The 22627-nt window shown below is 53.0% G+C and overlaps 9 protein-coding genes across 9 annotated transcripts; 3 read left to right on the plus strand and 6 right to left on the minus strand.

Moving 5' to 3' along the window:
* Window positions 1–284: 284 nt before the first annotated feature.
* Window positions 285–1397, plus strand: J4E78_005111 (uncharacterized protein; the record flags this gene model as incomplete). Its single annotated transcript, XM_049365733.1, has 2 exons — window positions 285–289; window positions 548–1397. 2 exons carry the CDS (start codon window positions 285–287, stop codon window positions 1395–1397), a joined length of 855 nt encoding a protein of 284 aa, XP_049222448.1.
* Window positions 1398–2172: 775 nt separating this feature from the next.
* On the minus strand, window positions 2173–3273 carry J4E78_005112 (uncharacterized protein; the record flags this gene model as incomplete). The annotated part of the gene is made up of 1 exon (XM_049365734.1): window positions 2173–3273. One exon carries the CDS (start codon window positions 3271–3273, stop codon window positions 2173–2175), a length of 1101 nt encoding a protein of 366 aa, XP_049222449.1.
* Window positions 3274–3672: 399 nt separating this feature from the next.
* ESF2 (RNA-binding ATPase activator esf2) lies at window positions 3673–4683 on the plus strand (the record flags this gene model as incomplete). Its single annotated transcript, XM_049365735.1, has 1 exon — window positions 3673–4683. One exon carries the CDS (start codon window positions 3673–3675, stop codon window positions 4681–4683), a length of 1011 nt encoding a protein of 336 aa, XP_049222450.1.
* Window positions 4684–4880: 197 nt separating this feature from the next.
* J4E78_005114 (uncharacterized protein) lies at window positions 4881–5843 on the minus strand (the record flags this gene model as incomplete). Its single annotated transcript, XM_049365736.1, has 1 exon — window positions 4881–5843. The coding sequence occupies one exon, from the start codon at window positions 5841–5843 to the stop codon at window positions 4881–4883; it is 963 nt and encodes a 320-aa protein (XP_049222451.1).
* An 806-nt stretch (window positions 5844–6649) lies between these two features.
* On the plus strand, window positions 6650–8116 carry J4E78_005115 (uncharacterized protein; the record flags this gene model as incomplete). Its single annotated transcript, XM_049365737.1, has 2 exons — window positions 6650–7470; window positions 7519–8116. 2 exons carry the CDS (start codon window positions 6650–6652, stop codon window positions 8114–8116), a joined length of 1419 nt encoding a protein of 472 aa, XP_049222452.1.
* A 233-nt stretch (window positions 8117–8349) lies between these two features.
* J4E78_005116 (putative NRPS-like protein biosynthetic cluster) lies at window positions 8350–12198 on the minus strand (the record flags this gene model as incomplete). The annotated part of the gene is made up of 1 exon (XM_049365738.1): window positions 8350–12198. One exon carries the CDS (start codon window positions 12196–12198, stop codon window positions 8350–8352), a length of 3849 nt encoding a protein of 1282 aa, XP_049222453.1.
* A 1178-nt stretch (window positions 12199–13376) lies between these two features.
* Window positions 13377–16585, minus strand: J4E78_005117 (uncharacterized protein; the record flags this gene model as incomplete). Its single annotated transcript, XM_049365739.1, has 5 exons — window positions 13377–14144; window positions 14200–14421; window positions 14475–15504; window positions 15563–15740; window positions 15796–16585. 5 exons carry the CDS (start codon window positions 16583–16585, stop codon window positions 13377–13379), a joined length of 2988 nt encoding a protein of 995 aa, XP_049222454.1.
* Window positions 16586–17152: 567 nt separating this feature from the next.
* On the minus strand, window positions 17153–18447 carry J4E78_005118 (uncharacterized protein; the record flags this gene model as incomplete). Its single annotated transcript, XM_049365740.1, has 3 exons — window positions 17153–17990; window positions 18030–18312; window positions 18363–18447. The coding sequence occupies 3 exons, from the start codon at window positions 18445–18447 to the stop codon at window positions 17153–17155; spliced, it is 1206 nt and encodes a 401-aa protein (XP_049222455.1).
* Window positions 18448–19715: 1268 nt separating this feature from the next.
* J4E78_005119 (uncharacterized protein) lies at window positions 19716–20685 on the minus strand (the record flags this gene model as incomplete). Its single annotated transcript, XM_049365741.1, has 4 exons — window positions 19716–20062; window positions 20119–20186; window positions 20238–20626; window positions 20680–20685. The coding sequence occupies 4 exons, from the start codon at window positions 20683–20685 to the stop codon at window positions 19716–19718; spliced, it is 810 nt and encodes a 269-aa protein (XP_049222456.1).
* Window positions 20686–22627: the final 1942 nt, after the last annotated feature.

The following is a 22627-nucleotide window of genomic DNA, read 5'->3' on the forward strand; positions in this document are numbered from 1 at the left end:
ACGCCAATGGCATCAGACTCATTAAAGATGGACGAAATTCCTGTTAAGAAAACTTCTCGGGCTATACAAGCTGTCGGCCAGATCACATCAGCCACTTCAAGTACTCTAGAAGGACCGACTTCAAATGGACTTCAGATGCTCATGGCATACAACATCAGGCGAGAATACACACTTGGCACCTGTGCATAATGACTCGGCCCCAAAGCCACGGCGTCGGAGTCGACATGAGCTTTGATCATCTCTACAATTCCGGCGATGTCTCTCGATCACACCATCAGCATGCTATGCTGTGTGATATTGGGGCCCAGCGTCGTTGATTGGCAAAGATGCATGCACAGTGCCTCTTGATAGCCGCAAGAGGCTCGATTAAACCTCACATTCGCTTTCCCTTGCTCTGTCACGGATATCTGGTCGGCAAATCCGACCACCATGGGAATGCCTTGACATTCTCACCCTTCAGGTCAGGCTGAACAAACGAACATAAGTAGAGCATGGTGCTCGCAATCATGGAGCGGAATCCAGCCTGAGACTATCCTCGATTCCTAAGATCTATCGACATCTGCTGGAGTTTCCCGGTCAAGTCTCCCCCAACGCCCACAGTTCATTCCTCTTCGAATAAATACCCTCCTGCCTTCTCTACTATGTCTTCCTTCACCCTACAGAAAGCACTGCTATCCCTCCTGCTCCTAGCAAACGTTGCTATCGCCGTCCGCTTCAGTTTCACCATCCAGGAAGTACACGTCGGCGTCACCCGTGACTTGCAAGAAGACGACCTGCTTCTCGCCATCGCCTCAACAGCAGGCAGCAACACCATCAAGAACTCTTGGCTTGTTGGCGAGGTCGAAGCCGATGCTATCGTTGCGGCAAACGATACCGTCAAGTACACGCAGGAGATCGATGTTCCCGATTCTGCTTCGAACCTGTCTGTAGCCATTGGTGGCTTGAATACCGATGATGAAGATGAGGAGTTGGCTTTCAGTAAGCAGTTCGTCGATATGTGCCCCATTACTACTAACGCTTTACCAGACTTTGTGGAAGGCATAGCCGCCGTCGCTGCCGCAATCCCAGGTCCGCAAGCCCTCCCAGCTAGACTACTCAGCATCGTGCTCGGTGTCATCGGAAACCCCTTAAACTGCACCGGTCCAGTCATCGTTGGTAATGCTCTGTATACCAAAGACCAGATGGACGAGCTTGAGCAGAACAAGCCCACATGCGACACAAAGGAGTACGGATACGACACCCCATTCGCTTGTGCACCTACCGGTCAAAATTCGAGCTACAGTGTCACTTACTGCCTTGAGCGGCTTGACGCCAAGTCTGCCGCAGCTGCCAGCTCACCGAGTCTGGCTGCTCTGGTTATGAGCATTGCGGGTGCTATTGTCTACAGCGGTTTGTGAAAGTGCAGCTGGGGTGTCGAATGGAACGCTGTAAAGGAAGCTCGTTGAGTATACTTGCGTTTCTCCAAAGGGTGGAGGAAGGCTACGCAGCCGCGAAGTCTCTCAATGTTACAACCTCTTCCTTCGGCTCTTTTGTTCTCCTTCATAGATATTGGCCTTGTGGTTGACAGATACACCGTCGCTATAGCAAAATACTAGAACCCTTTCTTGTCGAGCAGATCGCGGAGATATCAGAAACGAATGACCCAGAAGTCTAAACCGCCTTGCAATTCTATTCTTCCAGGTTCTTAAGCTGACTTAGACTGCAGGGCACATGTCTAGTTTCTTCTCTGTATGAAATCAAGTGGAGCTACGGAAGGTGGGCCTGTGTCAGAAGTATGACGTTTCACTTCATGATGTTTTCAATGTATCTCGTATGACGTGTTCAAGCCGCAGGAACAATCTCCATCCACAGGTGACGCCGCTGCTGACAGATAGTCTTCCCAACTACGTAGGTCTCTTTGTCGTACATTCCTGCTTCCAACTCGCATTGTAGGATGCAATGCCTGAGTTGGTGCCCAAATGGAATTGAAGATATAGGCCAAATGAACTAAGTCTCGGTGTATAGGAGACTAGGGAGCATCGAACGACGGAAGACGCTAGTCAGCAGTCATGGTGGGAGAAGTCTCCCAAACTCACGGGGGTGAGGGCGGAGTCAAGTCTAGCGAGGAAGACCAGGGTATCAATTTACTATCTATTCTTTATAAGCACATTACTCCGAGCTCTCAAACAAAACTCAAGCATCAATCTCTGCCCTTAGGTTACCCCGTCCGCGAGCGATCGCATCGCCCAGGTCCATGTTCGAGGCTTGTCCACGCACGCTCGAAATGAAACGGCGTCCTCCATCCATGTTCTTCTTGTGCTTCTCTTCCTCCTCTGCGTCCTTGATTTCTTGTAGTCGAACACGCTCGGCCCGCTGCTCCTCTAGTGATGTCGCCTCTGCTTGCATTGCAGCTAGGCGGTCAGCAGCGCTCTGACGGGCTTCCGTATCATCGGCTTTGCTCTCGACTTGTTTTTCGACTTGTCTTCTCGGTGGTGTACGATCCCGTCGTCGGTAGGTGTCGCGGTCGCGAAGATCGCCACGATCTTCCCTCCTGCGTGGTGACCGAGTGCGGTCTCGTCGACTGCTGTGCTTGCGGTATGGTGATCGTGAGCGGGATCTCGACCGTCTACGATGGCTGTCACGATGGCTGTCGCGGTCGCGACGATCTTCTCGGTCTTCTCTTCTACGTGGCGACCGCGATCGGTGACGCCGACTGCTGTGTTTGTGCTCGCGCTCGCGACTCCGCTCCCTCTCCCGATTCTTGTGTTTCTTTTCTCGCTCCTTCTCTTTCTCGCGCTTTTCGGCGTATTTAGCCTCTTTCTGTGCGTCCTTCATGGCCTTCAACTGCATCTCCATTTTCTGCTTCTGAATCATGAGGAGCGGGTCTTGGAGGACCTTCTTCTGTGTGTCGCGAGCAGTGTTCGCATTCGTGTCGGCCGTGGCGGCGTCGATGCCGACAGCAGCGCCTTTCTGAAGGCTCTGTGTATCGTTCGACTTCAGCAGGTTGTCGATCCTGCGTTTGCCCAAAAGGTAGCCCTCACGCTCCTCTGTGACGCCGGCATCGCCACTCGGGCCTGAATACATCCAGTCAACCCTTCGCTGTACGACCTTGCCGCCATTCTCAGCTTGCAGTCTCTGCAGCTGCTCGATTGCCGCTTCTTCTTCACGTTCCTTGCGCAACTTCTCGATCAGTTTGCGCTCCTCGAGCGCAGACTTCTCCTCCTTCCACACTCTCTCCTGGTTTTTGCGCAGATGGGGATGCCACGACTTCTTCAAATTGAGATCTCCTCCCATGGCTGCGAGAGGTGTGGTGTGTGTGCGGGTAGGTGAAGTTTGTTGGTGGGTTTGCGAGAAAGGTGTGATGCGCGAGTAGGTGAGCTCGCTGGTGGGTTTGCGAGAAAGGTGTGATGCGCGGGTAGGTGAGTTCGTTGGTGGGTGTGGTGGGTGTGGATGTCAAAAGGTGATGGAGGCTGGCAGATGAGTTGCGCGACAAAGTGCCAAGGCGCTAGGTCAGGCCCCACCCAAAAGTTGACCTCCGCGACTTCTCCGCAAAAGTTTCGAGCGAACGAATGCGCCCGTATACAGCCCGAATATCCACGTCACGACAGGCGTCTCCCGGCCAAAAGACTGTTACGTACTCCGAGAAGAGTTCATCATATTGCTACCAGCGAAAGAATTACTTCCCGCGCAACAATGGCGACGCGCAAACGAAACGAATACCTCGACGTTGAGGAAAGCGAAGACGAGGAGAGAGGCTATGACTCTGAGGAGGAGAGCAGAGCGCGCATGCTACCTACATCAAAGCGGCAAAAAATAGATCACGTCTCCGACTCCGAGGGCGATGGGGAGGAACTGGAAGACGATGAAGAACAAGATTTCGACGAAGACGATGCCGAAGGAGACGACGACGAGCAACACGCACCAAAGCGCTTTGCCTCCAAGAGCGCCGAACTAGCACACCTCGAGAAACTCGCTGCATCCCTTCCCTCTGAAATGAGGTTACAGACCACAAAGCTTGGGAAGGCTCTGCCACCCTCATCACTCAAGAAAGACAAGTCCGGCGTCATATACCTCTCGCGCGTCCCGCCCTTTATGAAACCAGCCGTAATGCGCTCCCTCCTAACACCCTACGGCGCCGTAGGCCGCATATTCCTCACCCCAGAAGACAGTACATCGCGCACCCAGCGCCTGCGCAACGGAGGCACGCGTCGCAAGCTCTTCCTCGACGGCTGGGTCGAATTCCTCCACAAACGCGACGCCAAATTCGTTGCGGAGAACCTGAATGCGCAAACAATGGGCGGAAAGAAGAGGGGCAGGTGGCACGACGAAGTGTGGAATATCCGGTACTTGAGTGGTGTCAAGTGGCACAACCTGGTCGAGCAGATCCAGAACGAGAACGCAGAGCGCGCGGCAAGACTCAGGTTTGAGATTTCACAGGGCAAGAAGGAGAACAAGGCGTTCTTGGAGAACGTGGAGAGAGGCAAGATGGCTAGTGGTATTGAGGCTACAAGGCGGAAGAGAGGGGAGGATGTCGATGGTGATAATGCGGCGACCGAGGCAGCAGCAGCGGTACAAGAGGTCGATGGCAAGCCAAAGAGACGGAAGGGAAGGCTCGAGTTTTCGCAGCATACGGCTACGAGCAAGGCGATGAAGAAGCCTGAGCCGGGTCAGGATGTGAACAGGGTGTTGAGTGGTATGATGTAGAGCGTTCCGCATGATATCCAGGAATACGAGTATATTTCAGACTTGAACCAATGTCCTCAGCCGTTTCTATGATGGAAGTGAGTGCCGTAACGTAATAGTAATAACGCCAAATCCCTAATGCCTTTTTGCATCAAATAACGCCGGCCCTTTGGAGCGCAATGCCAGGGTATAAGTACGATATCGTTGTTTTGCCCCAATTATATCGCGGTTCCTCGCTCGAAGCTGTCCCGTATTTCGCTCGTGTATTTGTTGTAGAAGCGCGAGAGCTTGTCGTTGAACTGCTTGTTCTTCTGGTTGATGTACGTGACATCGCCCATATCCTCGGAGTCACGTATGCCTCTCGCTGCCCTGGCCTTCAACCTGGCGCGCTCGCCCTTCTCTAGATCCTCTACTAGCCTATCCACGGCTTCCTTTGATGGCTTGTGGTCGTGACTGTACGCTTCGTCGACTGGTGTGTTTATGCGCCCTTGATTGTCGACGGTGTAGATTTCTCCAGCATCCGTTTCAACAAGTTGCAGAAGTCCGGAGGATACTTGCGACTGCAGTTTCCTTGCCTTCTCCTCGGCATACGCCTCCAGATCGACCTTGCTCATCTGACCAATCTGCCTCTTGTACACCTTGTTCGCCTCATTCCTGTAGTCGGCAAACGCGACTCCCTCCCTGTTCTTCGACTTCTTCTTCAGCCGCTTGTCCCAGCTCTCGCTCTCTTCAACTGTGTAGTCCCAATTCCTCTTGCGCTCGAAATCAGGGTCTTCGGATTTGAGAAGCTTGTACGAGGCTTTCTCGTTGAGGGCGCCAAGTTTAGAGATCTGCGCGAGGCGAGAACTGCGGTCTTCGGCATCGCGAACCTCGCGCTCTGTCTCTTTGCGCCCGTTTACTTTGGCTGCTTGGAGCGCTTTGAAGCGGGCCATTCGCGCAGCGAGCGCAGCTTTCGGGTCGGGGTTTGTAGTCGCACTGAGAGAGCTATCTTCCGTCGAAGCGGCTTCGTGGACTGTGATCGCATCTTGCGCTGACGCTCCATTCGCGCTCATGGTGTCTGATGCTTCGGCCTTTTCGACTTTCGGCGGTACGGATACGGTAGCGACCTCCTCTTCGACATTTTGAGGGGCTTCGGACGCGGGCGCGGGCGCCGCTTCGTCTACTTTTGCTAGGTCGGCCATGGTGGGTTGTTGTTGCTGTGAGGGCAATCGCTCCTCCGCGAAATGTTGGATTGACGACTGCCAAGCCACTAGCGTGGCTTGCATGCGACAGCCTCGACCCCGGATGAGGCACTCATCACTCCCCAACATCAGGACCAAGGTCGGCGACACACCAGATGTATCAATACATAACTATGGACATGCTCGATGGCCTGTCCGTCGTCTCCCGTCGCGATTCAACATGCGTTCCCGCGTTCCGCCTTGCTTCCCGGTCACATACTACATCTGAAGATCAGTGAGACACGTGCAGCGACATGTCGATCTCGTATTGAGTAGGAAGATCTTGATCATTGACCGCAGTTGTTTTCAGATGCAGCGACGCAACCGATTCTGGGGCCATTCCCTGTGTAATATTCAGGAAAAGATAGTTCCCAGGGAGATCGCACATGGGTACCGACATGGAGTAGACATTGTGGGGGTCTGACCGCTCAGAATATGGCAAAATATCTCGAGGTGGCTTCTCGGAGATTTATATATGATAGCTATAGTACTTTACGGAGGTAAGCACCGGGTAATTCCACCACTCACAGCGACATTGCTCCTCGATCCTACCGCAATGGTGGGGAACATCTTCGTCGTATACTGGATGAACAGGAAGCTTGATCTTGAAGCCATTGTGGGGCTGCTAACTTGTAGTATCCCTGCGGCGTTTCCTTTAACATGGATAAAGGCTAAATGGAGATGATGCTTATACAAAAGCTTCGCCTACCGCGATTCACGGCATATCAGTCGTTCACGAAGATCCCTAGGTGCCTCAGACTCCAGTCATGGCGCTCTCCAGCTACCTCGTCCTGGCGCTGACGACCTTCGCGAGTACACACGCATCCCTACAACCCCGACAATCCTCCACTGTCACCGTCGACTTGACCAAAACCTACCAGACCATAGATGGCTTCGGCATATCGGAAACCTTCCAACGCGCGAACCAAATGCATGCTCTCTCGCCTACACTCCAACGCTACGCCCTTGACCTACTCTTCAACCGCACGTCCGGCGCCGGCTTCTCTATCTTGAGAAATGGGATCGGTTCGTCTCCAGACTCCAGCAGCGACCACATGGTTTCCATTCAACCCACGAATCCCGGGGGTCCGAATGCGACGCCGAAATATGTGTTTGACGGCAATGACAACAGCCAAGTCTGGGTTAGCACCGAAGCAGTGAAAACATATGGGTTGCGCACCGTGTACGCAAATGCATGGTCGGCACCAGGATACATGAAAACAAACAACAACGATGCGAATGGAGGGTCTCTATGCGGGGTGTCCGGCGCCAGTTGTTCAAGCGGTGATTGGAAACAGGCGTATGCGAACTATCTGGTTCAGTACATCACTTACTACAAGAACATCGGGGTGGACATCACGCATCTAGGTTTCTTGAATGAACCTGATCTTACGACGAGCTATGCCAGCATGAGGAGCACCGGGCAGCAAGCCGCGGATTTCATCAAAGTACTACGGCCAACACTCGACAGAGCGAACTTTACGAGCGTAAAGGTTACATGTTGTGACGCCGAGGGATGGAGTAGTCAGCAGAGTATGATGAGTGCACTAAGTAGCGTGAGTAGCCTGTTGGGTACAATCACCGCACAGTAAGTCTTCCCCATGAGGGACAAAATAATCCACTGACCATCATCTAGTTCCTACACATCCCAACCCAACAGCCCAATAACCACCCCCCACCACGTCTGGCAGACCGAAAACGCCGATCTTCAAGGCGCATGGCAGACAACCTTCTACAGCAACAACGGCGCAGGCGAAGGCCTAAACTGGGCGAACAAAATCCACACTGCCCTCACAACCGCCAACGCTTCCGCATATCTATACTGGATCGGCGTCCAAGGCGGCGCAACAAACAGCAAGCTAATCCGTATCTCCGATGACAAGACGTCAGTCATACCGAGTAAACGCCTCTGGGCCTTCGCGAACTGGAGTAGACATGTGCGACCGGGTGCTGTGAGGGTGGGTGCGAGTGGTGGGCCAAGTGGGAGTCGGGTTAGTGCGTTTAGGAATGTGGATGGGAGTTTGGCGGTGCAGGTCATCCAGGAAGGGACGGTGACGGGTCCCGTTACGGTTCAGGCAAGTGGTTTTGTTGCTAAGACGGCGAAGGCGTGGATCACGGATAATGGGCATGATTGCGATGAAATTGCGGTCACAGTGGCGGCGGGTGGGGGTAGTGTTAGTGCGCAGGTGTCGGGGAGGAGTATGGTGACTTTTGTGCTTAGTCCGGCGGCTTAGTTGAGGGGTTATGCTATAGTATGGAGATGGCGGTATTGACTTGTTGCAAACATATATTTGGTGAAGAAACATCGATATCTGTTACTCTTTCGTACACTGCCAATCTCACGTTCCCTCAATTAAGGTCAGCACAGATAAGTCGCTACAAGTCCGTCAAAGTTCCGTTACTGTACGGCTCAACCATGAATCATAACGGAGTATATATAAAACAACTTCCTACCACACAGCTACGTCTAGATAGGCTCATCTCTCGGCTCAATAAGCACCTCGTTCACAGAAACGTGATCCGGCTGCTTGAGCGCATACACAATGCACTCAGCAACATTCTCTGGATCCAAAACCTTCGCGCCAGTTGGCTCACCAAACTTCTTCAAAGCCTCCTGATCTGTGCTCATACCCAACAAGTCTGTCGCCACGTTTCCAGGCTGTACAGCGGTAACTCTCAGCCCAGTCCCAGCAGTCTCGAGCCTCAAGCTTTGAAGTGTAGCTTCGACGAAGAACTTTGATGCCGAGTAGACGCCGAGGCCAGGGAAGACCTTTCGTCCAGCATCCGAGGAGATGGCAAGAAGGTGGCCCTTTCCGCGCTTGAGCATCGAGGGTACGATGGAAGAGATGACGTTGAGGAGACCCTTGCAGTTGACGTCGACGGTTTGGTTCCATTGGTCTGTGTATGTGTTGGCCATCATGGTGAAGTACATCACTCCCGAGACGTTCACGAAGATATCGACGGGTCCAAGTTGGCTCTCTGCTGCGGCAACGAGGGCCTCGACCTGAGCCTTGTCCGTGACATCAGTCTTTTGCGTAATGACCTTGCCTTCGCGGATCACGAGGCGTTTCTTGAGGTCTTCAAGGGCGTCGATTCGGCGTGCTGCGAGGGCGACGTGGCAACCCTCTCTGGCGAGAGCAGTGGCGGTGGCAGCGCCAATTCCGGATGATGCGCCCATAACTACGGCAACCTTACCGAAAAGAGGACCTCTTCGTGGAAGCCTAGCAGAGCCACCAGCAGCATCCTGGTGCGCGGGCGGCTTTGGAAGCCAGCCACGTGCATACCAATGTCGTGTGTATGTCTCAAGTAGTGTTTGGTCCACCTTCGGGCGCTCGACTGCGAGGCGCAGCGGCCTGGTCTTCGCGTTATCGAGCACAACAACATCCCTCAGGAACTCGACGCTTGGCATACCGCTTCGGAGGATATCGACTGTGAAAGCTCCATCACCACCCTTGGCAGAACCTCGCTTGTCGTCCCAGAGGCTGGTCCACTTTTCAAAGTCCATCGGCTGGGTTGGGTATCCTAGTGCACTAAGATCTTCGAAGACCTTGCTAATATCAACTGGGTCAGGGTCTCCAATATGGAACATCGTTTGGTCGGTCTCGGTCTGGTTGCTAAGGTGCATTATGGCCTTGCTGACGAAGTCGACTGGGGTCATCTCCGCGCGCCAGCCCTTGACATCGGGGTAGTAACCGATTCTAATCGACTCGACAATCATGGCCGTCAATAGATCCCATGCGTTGGCAGCACCTGTCTCACTATGACCACTAATGGTTCCGAGACGGTGAATCTTGATGGGAAGACCCCTTCGGCCGGCCTCTAGAGCGAGCTGCTCAGCAACCCATTTAGTCTGGCCGTAACCATCAGCTAGCTTGGTAACATCGTCGACCTCCAGCATGGCGTCTTCTGACCATCCTTCGCGACCCTTGGCAGGCAGAAGTACTCCGTTGGTGGAGATGTACTGTACGGTAGCACCGCCCTGAGCGGCAAGACGAAGAACCTCTCTTGTACCGCCAACGTTGGGTTTCTGCAGCGCAGCGTAAGGGTAAACTAAGTTGACGGTGGCAGCTGCGTGGACAATTACGTCGAGACGGTCAGCCAAGGCCTTGAATGTGTCCGGAGCGAGACCGAATCGTTTACGCGACAAGTTTCCAGGAAGAATTTCGACACGTTCCATGATGTTGTCGCTCCACAGACCAAAGTCCAGCAAATTCCTACGTATTCTAGCAATACCAGCGGGTATGTCGTCTTGCGAGGAATCAGCGAATCGGACCATGCACACGATCTGGGCAGATGTGGTTTCGAGAAGATCTCGGAGTAGGAACGCGCCCAGGAATCCAGTGACACCAGTGAGTAACACAGTCTTCGCATCTTTAAGCGCACACATCTTGGCGTCATTCGGCTGGATCTCCTTCTCAAGTACAGCGTCTGCTCGTAGAACGGCGGGCAGGTTCTCCTGGACCTCGGCAGTGTGGCCATCCCGGATAGCTCGAACGGTATCTAGGTGGCCATTGAGAGTTGCTGGAGTGGCGAGGCGCGCGACCGGCACCCTGAATCCGAAAGTGTTCGACAGACGCGCGGCGAGATCGGCAAGGAGTAGTGAGTGACCACCAAGATCGAAGAAGTTGTATTCAGGAGTGATGGAGCTGGGGCTGATGCTCAATATAGATGCCCAAATCTGGGTAATCTGTTCGATGGAGATGGGGCTCTGCTCGAATTTTCGTGCGCTTCCTGTAGGGGATGCAGGTCGAGGAGGAGGAAGTGCCTTGAGGTCGACCTTTCCAGACACATCGCTTCTTGGAAGACTATCCATCTCGACCCATAGTGCAGGTATCATGTAGTGAGCAAGGTATGCCATCAGCATGCGCCTGGCGGTCGAGCTGCGGCCTGTTCGGTCAATCTCGACTTCTGGACGTTCTGCAGACGCCTCCTTGTCCCGCACGATGTACGCAACTAATTGTCGATCGATGCCTTCTCCGAAAGGTACGACAGCGCAGTGGCTGACAGCCAAGTGGTTGAGAATTGCGCTCTCAACTTTTCCTGGTACCACGGAGTATCCGCGGATCTTGATCATCGCGCCAACACGTCCAGTGATCTCAAGCAAGCCATTCGATAGGAGACGTGCCTTATCACCAGTCCTGTACATGCGAGCACCGGTCTTCGAGCTGTAAGGATTCCGAATGAAAGCTTTAGCGGTGGTCTCGGGGCGGTTAAGGTACCCTCGAGCAAGCAAATGTCCTCCTACGCAGAGCTCGCCATTTTCTCCTTCGTCCACCTTTTGGCCACTCTCGTCCACGATGTAGATGTATTTCCTGTCAACGAGCGGCGGTCCTACAGGGCAGTAGGCAGCATCCGTGTCCAGCTTCTCGAGCATGTCCTTGATATCTCCGCAGGCGATCTCATGGGTTTCGCATGCACTGTATACATTGAGTAGGCGGGTATTAGGTAGAGCTTTGATACCACGACGTGCAAGGTCGGTGGTCACAACTTCGCCGTTAAGCCAAACAGTCTTCAGGTTTGGCAGGCGCGTCTCCAGCGCTTGGTGACGAGCAAGAACGGCAGAGAAGAGCGTTGGTGTGAAAAGAGTCTCGGTGATCTTCTTAGACGCGAGTAGGTCAACGAGCATGCGCGGGTCGTAGCTGGCCTCGTCCGGTACAGCAACAACAGTCGCACCTCGCAACAGCGGGCGAAGAATTTCCCAAACAAAGAACACATTGCAGGCCACACGGTCGCCTGGCTGTATGTCTGAGAGTCCAAATCGAAGGTTATATGAGAGAACCGCCGCTCGGTGTGGGTTGGCGATGCCTTTCGGCTTGCCAGTCGTTCCACTGGAGTACGCGACAAAGGCCAAGCGGTCTAAATCGGTCTCCTCCGGCAATGGCTTCAACTCTGACTCGCTCAACTGGCCGTTGGTAGCTGAACTGGTTTCATCCAGAACAACAAGCGGAGTGCTTCCCTTGATCTTGCCGACTTCGGCGCTGATAGTAACCACGACGGTAGGTTGAGCATCCTCTAGAACATCCGCAAGGAGGTCGGGAGGGTAGGCCAATTCCAGGACCAAGAATGCACCGCCGGCCCGTAGGGCTGCTAGACAGGCGATCACATAGTCGGCGGATCGCGGCAACAGGACACCTACCAAGCTGTCACGGCCGACGCCATGACCCCGCAGCCGGTCGGCGAGGGCAGCGACTTTGTCGTGGAGCTCCTGATAAGTGTATGTATGCTTGTCGTCTTCCAAAGCAATCAGATCCGGGGTAGCTTGGACCTGTTTCGTGAAAAGTGCCGAAAGGTCCTTGGTAGTGTCGATGACAGACATGGTCTGTAATTTTCCAAAGGAGGGGCAAATGAAAAGTCAAAGTTTGCGAGTAAAGGGTACCCAACGTCTTATTTATTGAGTTGTACACCCCATAAGTCGGATCGATAGCCCTCGTTGAGTGATGCAAAGCGTGGGGAATTTGGCTCGTTGAGGATGAGGTGGTTCGCTAATTCCTTCGCGCATCATGGCACTTTCCTTGTCTTGAGGTGGTGCCGAGAGGCCTGCCGATAACGTCATTTGCTAGCGTTAACTAACAATCCAACAACCCCATATCATTGCTCAGTGATGCGCATCGTTGGGGCCGTCGGAAAGTCGCCTTTGGCTGGTTGGTTCCTTGTTGACAGCTTGCATGAACACCACCCGGGTTACTGCCGACACAGTGTGGCCGCCTGTCGGGTAGTCGCTCCATAGCGTCAGTCTAGAGAACTCGTAGTGCCTTTCCACTGGAGAAGGAAAGGTCGCGCAGTTTCTGCTGAGACTTTCGGGGGCATCAATGGAGACGTGTGCATGCGGGAGGCGTTGTGGGGGTGTTCAATTCCACCGGACAAGAGCCGTGGCACGTCTCTATACTGTACACGGTCAGCTTGACTAGACGATCGGAAGCGCATTTTGTGTTTCATTTCCATTTGATCCCGCATCGCCCTCTTAAGCTATTCTGCGTTGTAGAAGGCTTCGGTGCTCATGCTGATCGCTGGGCGAGACGTGATGAAGACACCAGGGGGTCTCAGTCGTTCAAATAAGCATCGCAATGCGTAGTCATGTACCAATAGCTCGGTAAAAACTGGACTGAGGATATGCAACTTACTGTTAGTCGATTTTAGGACGTTGATATTGTCCAGCTGAGGTTCTGTCGGCGTACAACATGTTCGCGGGTACAAGGCGCACCCAGAGGCTATGCCATGTAAAAGTACGTTGCGTGGGTGATACATTTTGATAGACACAACGCTATGAGCACAGTGGCGCTGTTCAAGTTATATAAGAAGGAAGACCAGTGTCGAGGTCATGCCCGAGGAGCGGGTGCGGGGAAAGACGCTAGGGCGCGGTACCAGACGCACGTCAGCCTTGCGCGAGATTGACGAAGTCCGTGTGGTTCATCGCCTAACCGACGTGTCTACCAAATGATTTCATTGTGCTACATACTTGAGGAACCGTGAACTGCTCCGGTGCTTCATCTGCGCTCAACCCTGCCACTTTGTACGCCTCTGGCGGAACATTGATACCATACCGATGGGCAGCAGTCCGAAGTCAACTACATTGAGGCCACCGAACTTACCAATCATGTCCGGGCCGTACATTTGTGCGATCCACTTCCAGTACGCATCCATAGTATACCAGTCTGCGGTGATGCCAAGTAAGTTGCTCTGGCCCTCGAGTTGCTCCAGCGCTTGCAGGACCTGTTCACTGTCGTCGATGGGCTTTTCTTTCGGGCGCTCGAGTAGCTCCTTGTAAATCTCCGTCAAACCTGCTTTACCAACGGCAGAAAACGTCTCGGGGTACTTGGTGAACTCCTCAAAGGGCAGGAATGTGTTGGGGTCTTCAGGCTGCCAGTTCGCGTCCTGGAAACCGCGGCGCACATTATGCCGGGTGCCCTTATCAAAGGCGCGCTTGATGTTGACATAATCATTGTGCAAGTTCTCTTCGTATTCATCCAACAGATCGTACGGGTTCTCTTTGACCGAGTCTCGGATTTGTAAGGGTCCAACAAATGGGGACTTCAGATCAAGACCCCCAAGCTCGACCGGGAAAAAGAGAAACCCGTCTGGCACATCTTCAACAGAGAAGCGCTCTTTGATGATTGTCTTGAGATGTTGTACGATGCTGCCATCAGGGAAAATGCTATCCTGGATATGGCGATGGGTCGCAAGCATCATGTCGACATGTTCGCGGCCGAAGCAGTTGGAAGCGGTCCCGAAATTGGAACTGAAGAACGTAGCCGCATACGAGTTCTGTTCCCAATGGTTAGAGACTGCGATAAGAGACCAGGGGGATTTCAGTACTTACCCAGACCTGAATATAGTCGATGACGCTCTTCAGCTTTCCTTGCAGTTGCGTGCGTAGCTCTTCCACATGACCATCGACCATCTTCTGATCGATCTTGAACTGGCCACTCTTTGGGTCAAGCTGCAGAAATCCCCATCGAATCTCACCTTCCGGGAGCCGATCGTCAATCTCAGCATCGGAGTCGCGTGAGATGCGAACACTGCCTGTCTTCTTGTGGTCAAGCTATAATTGTCGTCAGTTGAATCAACATGAGTAGATTTAATCAGGAGACCGACCTTAGTTCCCGTTACTTCTGTGAATTTGACGATACTTGCCCAGGCTTTGGCACACGTGTTGTAGTCCCTGTGCCAGAACCAGGCGTTATCACCAAGACGGTATAGATCGGGCCCGCTGGCGGCTTGGTTGGCTGCGTAATCCATGCAGAATAGCACTGCCTCCCCCAAAGTATCGCTAAGAGCGTGTGAGCCTGGCATGCCTCGACGGCGTAAACGCGGCTCAGCGGATGGGTCATCATTGAACTTCAGAGGTGCCTGAAGGTATCGCTCGAAGAACTTCTTCCACCTATCCGAGACGCCAAGAAAGTCTAGAACCGTATAAATGGTCTGATGTGGCAGTAGTGAATTCCACGAGTCAAAAGTCGTAGAGAAGCAGGTCAGTCCTCCATGCAGTCTTGTGTTCAAAACAATTTCGGTGGACAAGAGATGAAGTACGCCTTGCTTTGCTTCCATAGGCTTCTTCGACTGACTTTTGTGCACCTCATCTTCCCAGTCGCACGCGTCGCGATCTCTGTCGTCTTCGTCTACCTCCGCTTGGGCGTTCCCTCCAAACAAGCCGGCACCGTTACGCTGATTAGGCGCAGCGGCTCTAGCCGAGCTAGAGCTAGTAGCCTTTCTTGCTGTCTGCTTTGTCCTCCCTCCCTGGGTGCTGGCTAGTTGGGATAGTTGGCTTACACTTCCTCCGCTCGGTTGTTGAATTGTGTTGAAATGGTATTGCATTTGGTTGTCAGCCATTTCCCGTTGCACGTTGGGTTTGCGCTTCTTGGCGACGTAGTCCCCATACTCGGCTTCCTCTTCACCATCTTGTGCCTCGACTTGCTGTGTATCATAGTCCAGTAGCTGGTAAGCGAAATATCGGTTGTGGTGTGTGCTCATCCGCTTCTTCTCGACACTGGACTTAGTGTCCGTGCCTTTGTCGCCCAGGAAGTACGATCGGCGTAAACGGTCAACTTTCGGGACCTCTGTGGAGTTTCTCGGCCAGGCTTGGTGCTTGTGCATGGCCAAGAATGCGGACTTGAAGAAGACAGACCTAGAAGTTATTCAGTTAGCATTCGTTTGTGCATGTCTTGCGGTAGCAGTCGACCTACCATTTTACACCGACGTAATGGAGGAAGATCGCCTGAAGAAGGTCCGGATCGAAGTGGATAGAGAAGTCGCCGTTGATCTTCCTTCGCTGCTCTAGTAGAACATGCGGTCCCCAAGACCAGCGATCGAGAGATGCCATGCGTACGTTGAGAATGTCGCACAATTCGGCGAGTATCACATCTGCGGGGTTGTTAGCTACCAGATATTTCTACGAAGAATGTATACTTGCCGTTACCGAGGAAGTCCCTGAGCGCTTCTCGCTTCTCATTCGAAAGAAGATCGGAATTCAGAAGGCCTTCGATGGTGGAGCGAAGGCTAGTGGGGTTGAACGGTGTCGAATAGTTCAGATTAGCCTCGAAGTTCTCGACTGTCTTGCGCAGCTCGCGAATGGCAGCGGAGCTGTCTTTCTTGTTCGCCTGAAACAACTCATCAAGATAGGACCTCAGTGCTTGCTCGTCTACTTCGGCCGCTTGGAAGACGTCTTTCTCCCATGCGGCGCGGGACGCCAGCTTTTTAGCACCAGGCACTTCTTCGAAGCTCTCACCCATTTCGACATCGCCATCGTCTGTTGTAGACTTTTCAGAAGAAAGCCATTCAGTGACGAGCTTGCCGTAGAGGTCGGCGTACTGGTACTTGGTCGACTGAATGGAAAGATACCGTAGAAGGGTCTGTTCCCAATCTGAGAGGACCTTATTCGACACAGAGGGATCGAAGCGGGCCTGTTCGACGAAGCGATCGAGGTTCTTGAGATCAGTCTCGAGACGAAGGTTCCTGGATGTTCCGCTGATAACTCGACCAACTCGCCCATCCTTGGTTTTCTTCTCCGTCTGGAAGCCCAAACAAGTTTTCGAGCCATCGAGAAGAAGACATACGCGCTTCAGTGGGTCTGCTTCGGCTTTCGCGGCGGTGATGAGTGCAGCATACTCTTCTTCAAATACTGCGCGCTGCTTCGCAAGTTCTTCGAGCTTGGTGGTTGTGATGGTCTTGAGCGTCGCCCCAAACACACTGCCGGACGACGTCGCCATGGCTAAGTCTGACGCAACTGTCTCGAATGAGGAAAATGGATGAGTGGTAGGCTCGAAAGACTGGCCGAAGAAAGGGCGTGCGACGACTGGGTTCAGTAGTGGTCGCAAAGACTGGTAAAAGAAACCACTGGGAACGTGGTTTTTCTCACTCGATATATTTCGAGGGAGGCAGGCTTGCTCTTATATATAGTGATAGAATTGCACTGCTGCATACTGAGTGCAATTCTTACCTAGCCAGTAGGCAGTAAGGCAGGCAATAGGCAGCAAGCGCTTGGCAGGACCGTGCCCCAATTCAGTCCGTAATGCGGGGTACGCCTGGATTTAAGCATCCTGACAACTTTGGAATTGACAGGACATGAAACTGATGCCACTACACACTGAAATCTCGATGTCCAATTTGGTGAAGGTGGCATCGTGGAAGAAAAATAGATGGAGTCCTTGAGATTAGCTCGAAAAGGGAGCGTCTTGACTTTCCTATCGATAAGCGCACAGACCAACCATTGCCTCTATCGCATTCTCGACAGTCCACCGTGCCACTCAACCCCTCATCCAACATACTCCAACTTATTAGGCGGCCACCTTCTCATACATAGCTCTCTGAAACAGTTCATGCAGCTTCAATATGCGCGGGCTCATCGGCGGGATGACCTGGCAGAACGCCACACCGCAGACCCCAGCTTCGAAGTCGAGATACCAGGTCAAACTAGGAACGCCGCCCCAGAAGACTGTCCCAGCATCCATACGTCCTTCCTGGCCTAGCTCGGCTATCATTCCAGCGAACGGCCATTGCTTCTCGATATCCTCAGGCAGACCCATACCCAGAAGCTGCGTGTGAAGAGGTGAAGACTTGAGGTAGTCGTTCAGCTCATTCTTGCACCGCTCGTCGAGCTGCGGTTTGAAAAGTTCTGTCCAAGAGTTCTCGCTCAAAATTTTGGGGTCGCGCTTCAAGACTGATTGAAGGAAGGTGAAGTAGGCGTCTGCGCTCGCGAAAGCACCCACACCTCCCAGGCAGTCTGTGGCATCGACGAAAACGTCGAACCCTCCAGCATCCGTTGCCGGGCCCTCACCTTGCTCATTCAATGTGCTGATGTTCGCTACGCGATCCTTCATATCGGACCTCTCTTCTGGGAAAAAGCTGATGCCTGTTATTCCAAGAGGATCCCAGATCTTCTCCTTCATGACAGCATCGAGTCTCTTCCTCGACACTTTCTCGATGACCTTGCCGGCCCAGTCCGATCCTGGGCCATATTTGAAGCTGGTGCCTGGTTCGTAGAGAAGCGGCAGGGTATGTTTCTCCTCAACAGTCGGCCCACAAGACGGGGTCTCTCCGCGGCTTGCGCGCCACTTCCCCAGATCAAGGTTGAGCCAGTCATACTCGTGGCCATTCGTGTGACTCAGAAGCATCCTGTTCCGGTCAGTTTCTCAGCAGCTAGTGCATTAGTACAACGCTTGCCTCAGGGTGATCGGCGTGGTGTTCGGCACAGTGACCGCCTCATTTGTCTTTTCGTCGAAGCTCGTTATGATGCCGTACTTCCCAATGCTAGGCAAGTACTTGGCCACATCTTCATCGAGAGTGACTAGTCCCTCCTCAACGCACTTCAACGCTGCCACTGCGGTCATGAGCTTCGTCATTGATGCGATCCCGCATATTGTATCGAGTTGGAAAGGACGTGTCGAGCCTTCCGCAAGTGACTGAACACCTTTCGCTCCAGAGTACAGGGTTTTACCTGCTCTATCGTTAGATCGCTGTTACCTTGTGCCAAGGATGATTACGAACCGTCCTTGTTGCCCGCGAGAAGAGCATATCCAGGAAGAATCTTGTCTGCGATCGCCTTTTCGTACGCCTTTTCGAAGTCTGTCATGATGGCGATGGGTTCACTTTCGGACCACCAATTATCAACATGAGCAATGACTTTGAAGTCATCTTTATATCTACAACATATGTTGCGGATAATCAAGGCGTTGGCAAGGCGTATTGCAAACCGTAGGATTGCTGACTGCATGGTCAGAACCATCGCTACTCAGCCAATCATTGACGTGTTGGTCTAGAAAAAGACAACTATACTTCCATCTCTGTTAGGAGTTCGTTGCAAACCAAGAATCAAACCAGTGCAGCGCATATACAGTACCTCCACGTGAAGTACATGCACCGACGCTGACACGCGACACAGTGGGGCTGCTTCGCGGGTACAGTACACCACCTGCACCCTCCTTAGACCTCTATACTTCGGCTTGAGCGATGCACCACGCAGCCTCTACGAATCGCTCGATGCATTGTCGCAGTGCCCCTTTGTCCGAACAACTATTCCCAGAATACGCAAAATAGGCGATTGCTACGACAATTGCCGATCACATTGGCGCGAGCATACCTGGGCAATGCGCGGGTGTCGGGAGAAGAAGGAACTGAAGGGAGGCGGCTCTGCAGTCTGCGTTAATATCGAAGATGAGTACCGGCAAAATCGAGTGCAATTCCTAGGTTGTTATTTCTACTATCCTATGGGTGTAAAATTGTTCTCTTGACCGTGAAGAGTCGTAAGCTCGTTGCGCACGCCCGGGAGAAAAGACGACCCCCATGACCCCCAGTGCCGCTCTTCCGTAACACCCGTGGCCTAAGCCCGTTCCAAGTCCCACAGGCGCTCGCTCCTCAATTTCCCCGAAAGTCAACCGAGTCATCGTTCGTCTAGGCGCTGAGCGTTGAAGCCACGCGACAAACACGTTCGGCATTGCCGTAGTGTAAGGCGGCACATGGCAACGCTTTCTTTTTTGGCGTCTGGAGTTGTGTTTGGATGGGGAGAGCTGATCGGCTGGCCTGCCGAGTCAGGACTGAGGAGGATCGCCTCATTCGTGTGGACCCGTTTTTTATCGCTTTCTCGATTCCGCGATGCTCCGCGGTACGATCATGCGGCTCCATAGGCCCCAGTCTGGGCATGCTGCTTGTGTGGTCTTGGACGCGCGTGTGCAGGCGTCGCCGTACATTGGGGGGTAGGCACGAAGACCTGCTTGACTCTTCGTCTGAAGAAGTATGTTGTTGGATTTGTCTATTGGTTCTGATTGTATTATTTCGTAGTTCTCTAATGTGATGTGGCTTTCGTGACTGTGTTCAGTTTGCGCTTTTTCGGGTGGTGTACCCCTAGTCTTTCAAGGCGCTTGATCGTTGCTCGACGCTTCTGGTAACCTGTATGCCTCCGCCTTTCACAGGCAGTATGTATTCCTCGCTCCCAGTACTGCCTTGCCCATGGACCATGTTGACCATCTGGCCATCTTCCAAGGCAACCCACTCTTCGTCTCTTCCACTCAGACGACTCTTTATGACTGGTCGTTTCGCATAGCCTGCTGCAGGCGTGTGGGGATGTGAGCTACCGCTGCTTCCGAGTTTGAGTACGCGCTGGAGGAGGGGACGAAGTGTGGCGACGCATCCTACGATCATGCCGACGCCATTCTCGGCGTAACCCCAGAGGATCACCTTAGATACACCATCTGCAGGATTGGTCAGTACGTTTGCCCGGTGGGAACAGAAGGATATGGGAACTTACGAAGGTAGTCGGTCGCATTGGTCAGATTAACAGTGTAGACAAGACGAATGCATGCTGAAAGACTTGCTCTGTGGAGCATTAGACGGTGATCTGGTTCCCAAGAGATAAGCGAAACTTACAATGCACCGAGACCGAGAATCACGCCGACCGAAAGCTTAGCATTACGGTTCAACTGTACGTTCCAGAGCAGCGGTATGGGTAGGAGTGCGCAAAACCAATCCGTCGCAATGTTGACTGCAGTCGTCGCGTAGTATATGTCGGCCAGTGTCTGCGCTGGATTGCACTTTCCACCAGGGGTCGAGGTATCCCAAGCGTACGACACCGGCGCGCACTGGAAAATGATGTACAGCATCGCAATCAGGTTCATGACGATGAACATGGCTGAAACAGTGTACAAGCTGTAGATGTAGGCTTTTCTCCGGGATGCGATGCGAATGAGCATGAACGAGATGCTCATCTTGATAGGGATGATCGCTGCACAGTAGAAGACCTCGAAGAAGAAGAAGAACTACATGGTTTAGCATGGAGAAATTACAGAGTTAGAGATAGGTGTAAACGTACCTCCATCCCTTTAACTTTCTCCTCTGCGTTGAGGTTGTCGTCGTGGACCCCGACTCCGCTGAAGGCGCCCCCAATGCATGCTATTGTCAAGCCAGTAAAGGGGACCTGCGTCATTCCTGTCAGTTGAGTTGTCTTGTATGGAATCCTCGAGGTTGACTCACAGTTGCAGCTGTCATGCTCCAGTCATCCAAACCCCAAGCATTGTTGTGTAGTCGCGTATAGACTCGCAATCCGAAAAGAATATAAGCAATAACTGCCAGTGCGATGACTGAAGCAGCAAGCTCAGGAGCGTTGTCGCCGTAGTAAGTCATGTTGATACCCTTACGCTGATAGCCACGGCTTCCCAGAGCGCGAAGTGGGGAGCGAAGGGATGAAGTATGCAGAAAAGATGCAAAAGAAGGACTAAGGAAGGAACATGTGGAAACACATCAGGATGCGATGCAAAGATGCATATGCTTCAGGACATTGCGAATAGTTGTGAAGCAGACCCAAGCGGAGGCAACAAGCCGACCTGGTTTCAAGAAGGGAAAGAATTGGACGCATATCAACCTGTTTTCGTTGATCTTCCGGGTTTCTCGAGTATCCACATCAGTCCAACAAATAATCTGACAGCTGTGTCGAGCACAAGCCGCCAGAAAGACCCGCACGAGACAGATTTTTGTCGCATTCTGGCATAGCTTCTGAGGCGTAATCTAGGATGCTGCTAGGAAAGTACGGCGACCCTCACCCGACGTTCGTTCCCGTGTCGAGGTTAGATATGGCGTGGGTCGCCTGATGATGTGGAACCGGTGAATGTGGCACGGCTGGACCATATTGCTGGGTGCTGTTACGTGCCTGGCTCCTGAACGGCTCCTATAGATGGACCCTGAAGGATTCGAAATCTTCGCGACTGACACTCGCGTACTCGCCGTCCATGGAATGGCCCTGTTGAGCTGTAGGGGTATTGACATTCTGATACATCGCGCAGTGCAGGATAGATCCATTGGTGATCGTGCGATGTTTCTTGTCATGATACTGGGAGGTGCCGCATTGTCGGGAGTGCATCATCTGGAAAGATCGGCTCTCTCTTCTTCTTAGCTTCTGCACAGTTCTCCGTGCCCGGGCAGCTTGCCGTGAGGCTGCTAGCCGCGACGGCTGATGGACTCGTTGTCGGTAGGGGGTACGGGTAGCGCGTCGCTGGCGAACCTGCGTTAGTCGCGCCTCGCTTGCGAAATGCTCCGCAAAAGGCCCGACTCGCAGACCTTGTACCTTGAATTATCAACTCTCAACCGCTGCACGAATCCTTCGAGACGGCTGGTGATGAAGATGGGCGGATGGAAGGAGCCCATAAGGATAGGAGAGAACATGGGGAAGAGACACGCATGGAACCATCACTTCAATCCCCGTGGACGGCTCGGAGCAGTCATTCCTATCTGAGGTGAGGCGCGTGACCCCAGTTGCTCAACGAACGCGTTGTCGTGCGAGGAATGCACGAGAGCAGGAGTGGCAGAATGGTACTAACAATGGCGTCTGTATGTTATGCCATTGGCCATAGTGCCTGGTGGAGTGTGAAAAGTCGGTGTTTCGACGCGCGACTTCTCCTTACGTACCCAATTGACGCGACCTGCCATGACGTAGATGGGTGGCGCTAGCCGGATGCAGACTTGCCCAGATCCCAGATCCTGCACTGAGAGGCGCGGGCGACTGCCGAGTCGTTCGCTCAGACCTGCCCGTCTCTAGACACGACTGGACCTAGACTTGGGTTCGCATTTGCGCTGGTGGTTTGTTGAGATGGGGGCCAGAGATATACACATCCCAGCAGTTCATGGACACCAGACCCAAATGTACGAGACGTCCCGGGCGCTCCTTGTACATGGCTGAGATGTACCAAACATCTATTTCGATTACCCACTACCATGATAGTCCTTGGCATTTGTTCGTGGATCTCTAAACGAGTAAGCCCCTATGA

The sequence above is a fragment of the Alternaria triticimaculans genome (assembly GCF_023758025.1).
Source record: "Alternaria triticimaculans strain BMP 0046 chromosome Unknown scaffold_6, whole genome shotgun sequence".
In the NCBI taxonomy this organism is placed as follows: domain Eukaryota; kingdom Fungi; phylum Ascomycota; class Dothideomycetes; order Pleosporales; family Pleosporaceae; genus Alternaria; species Alternaria triticimaculans.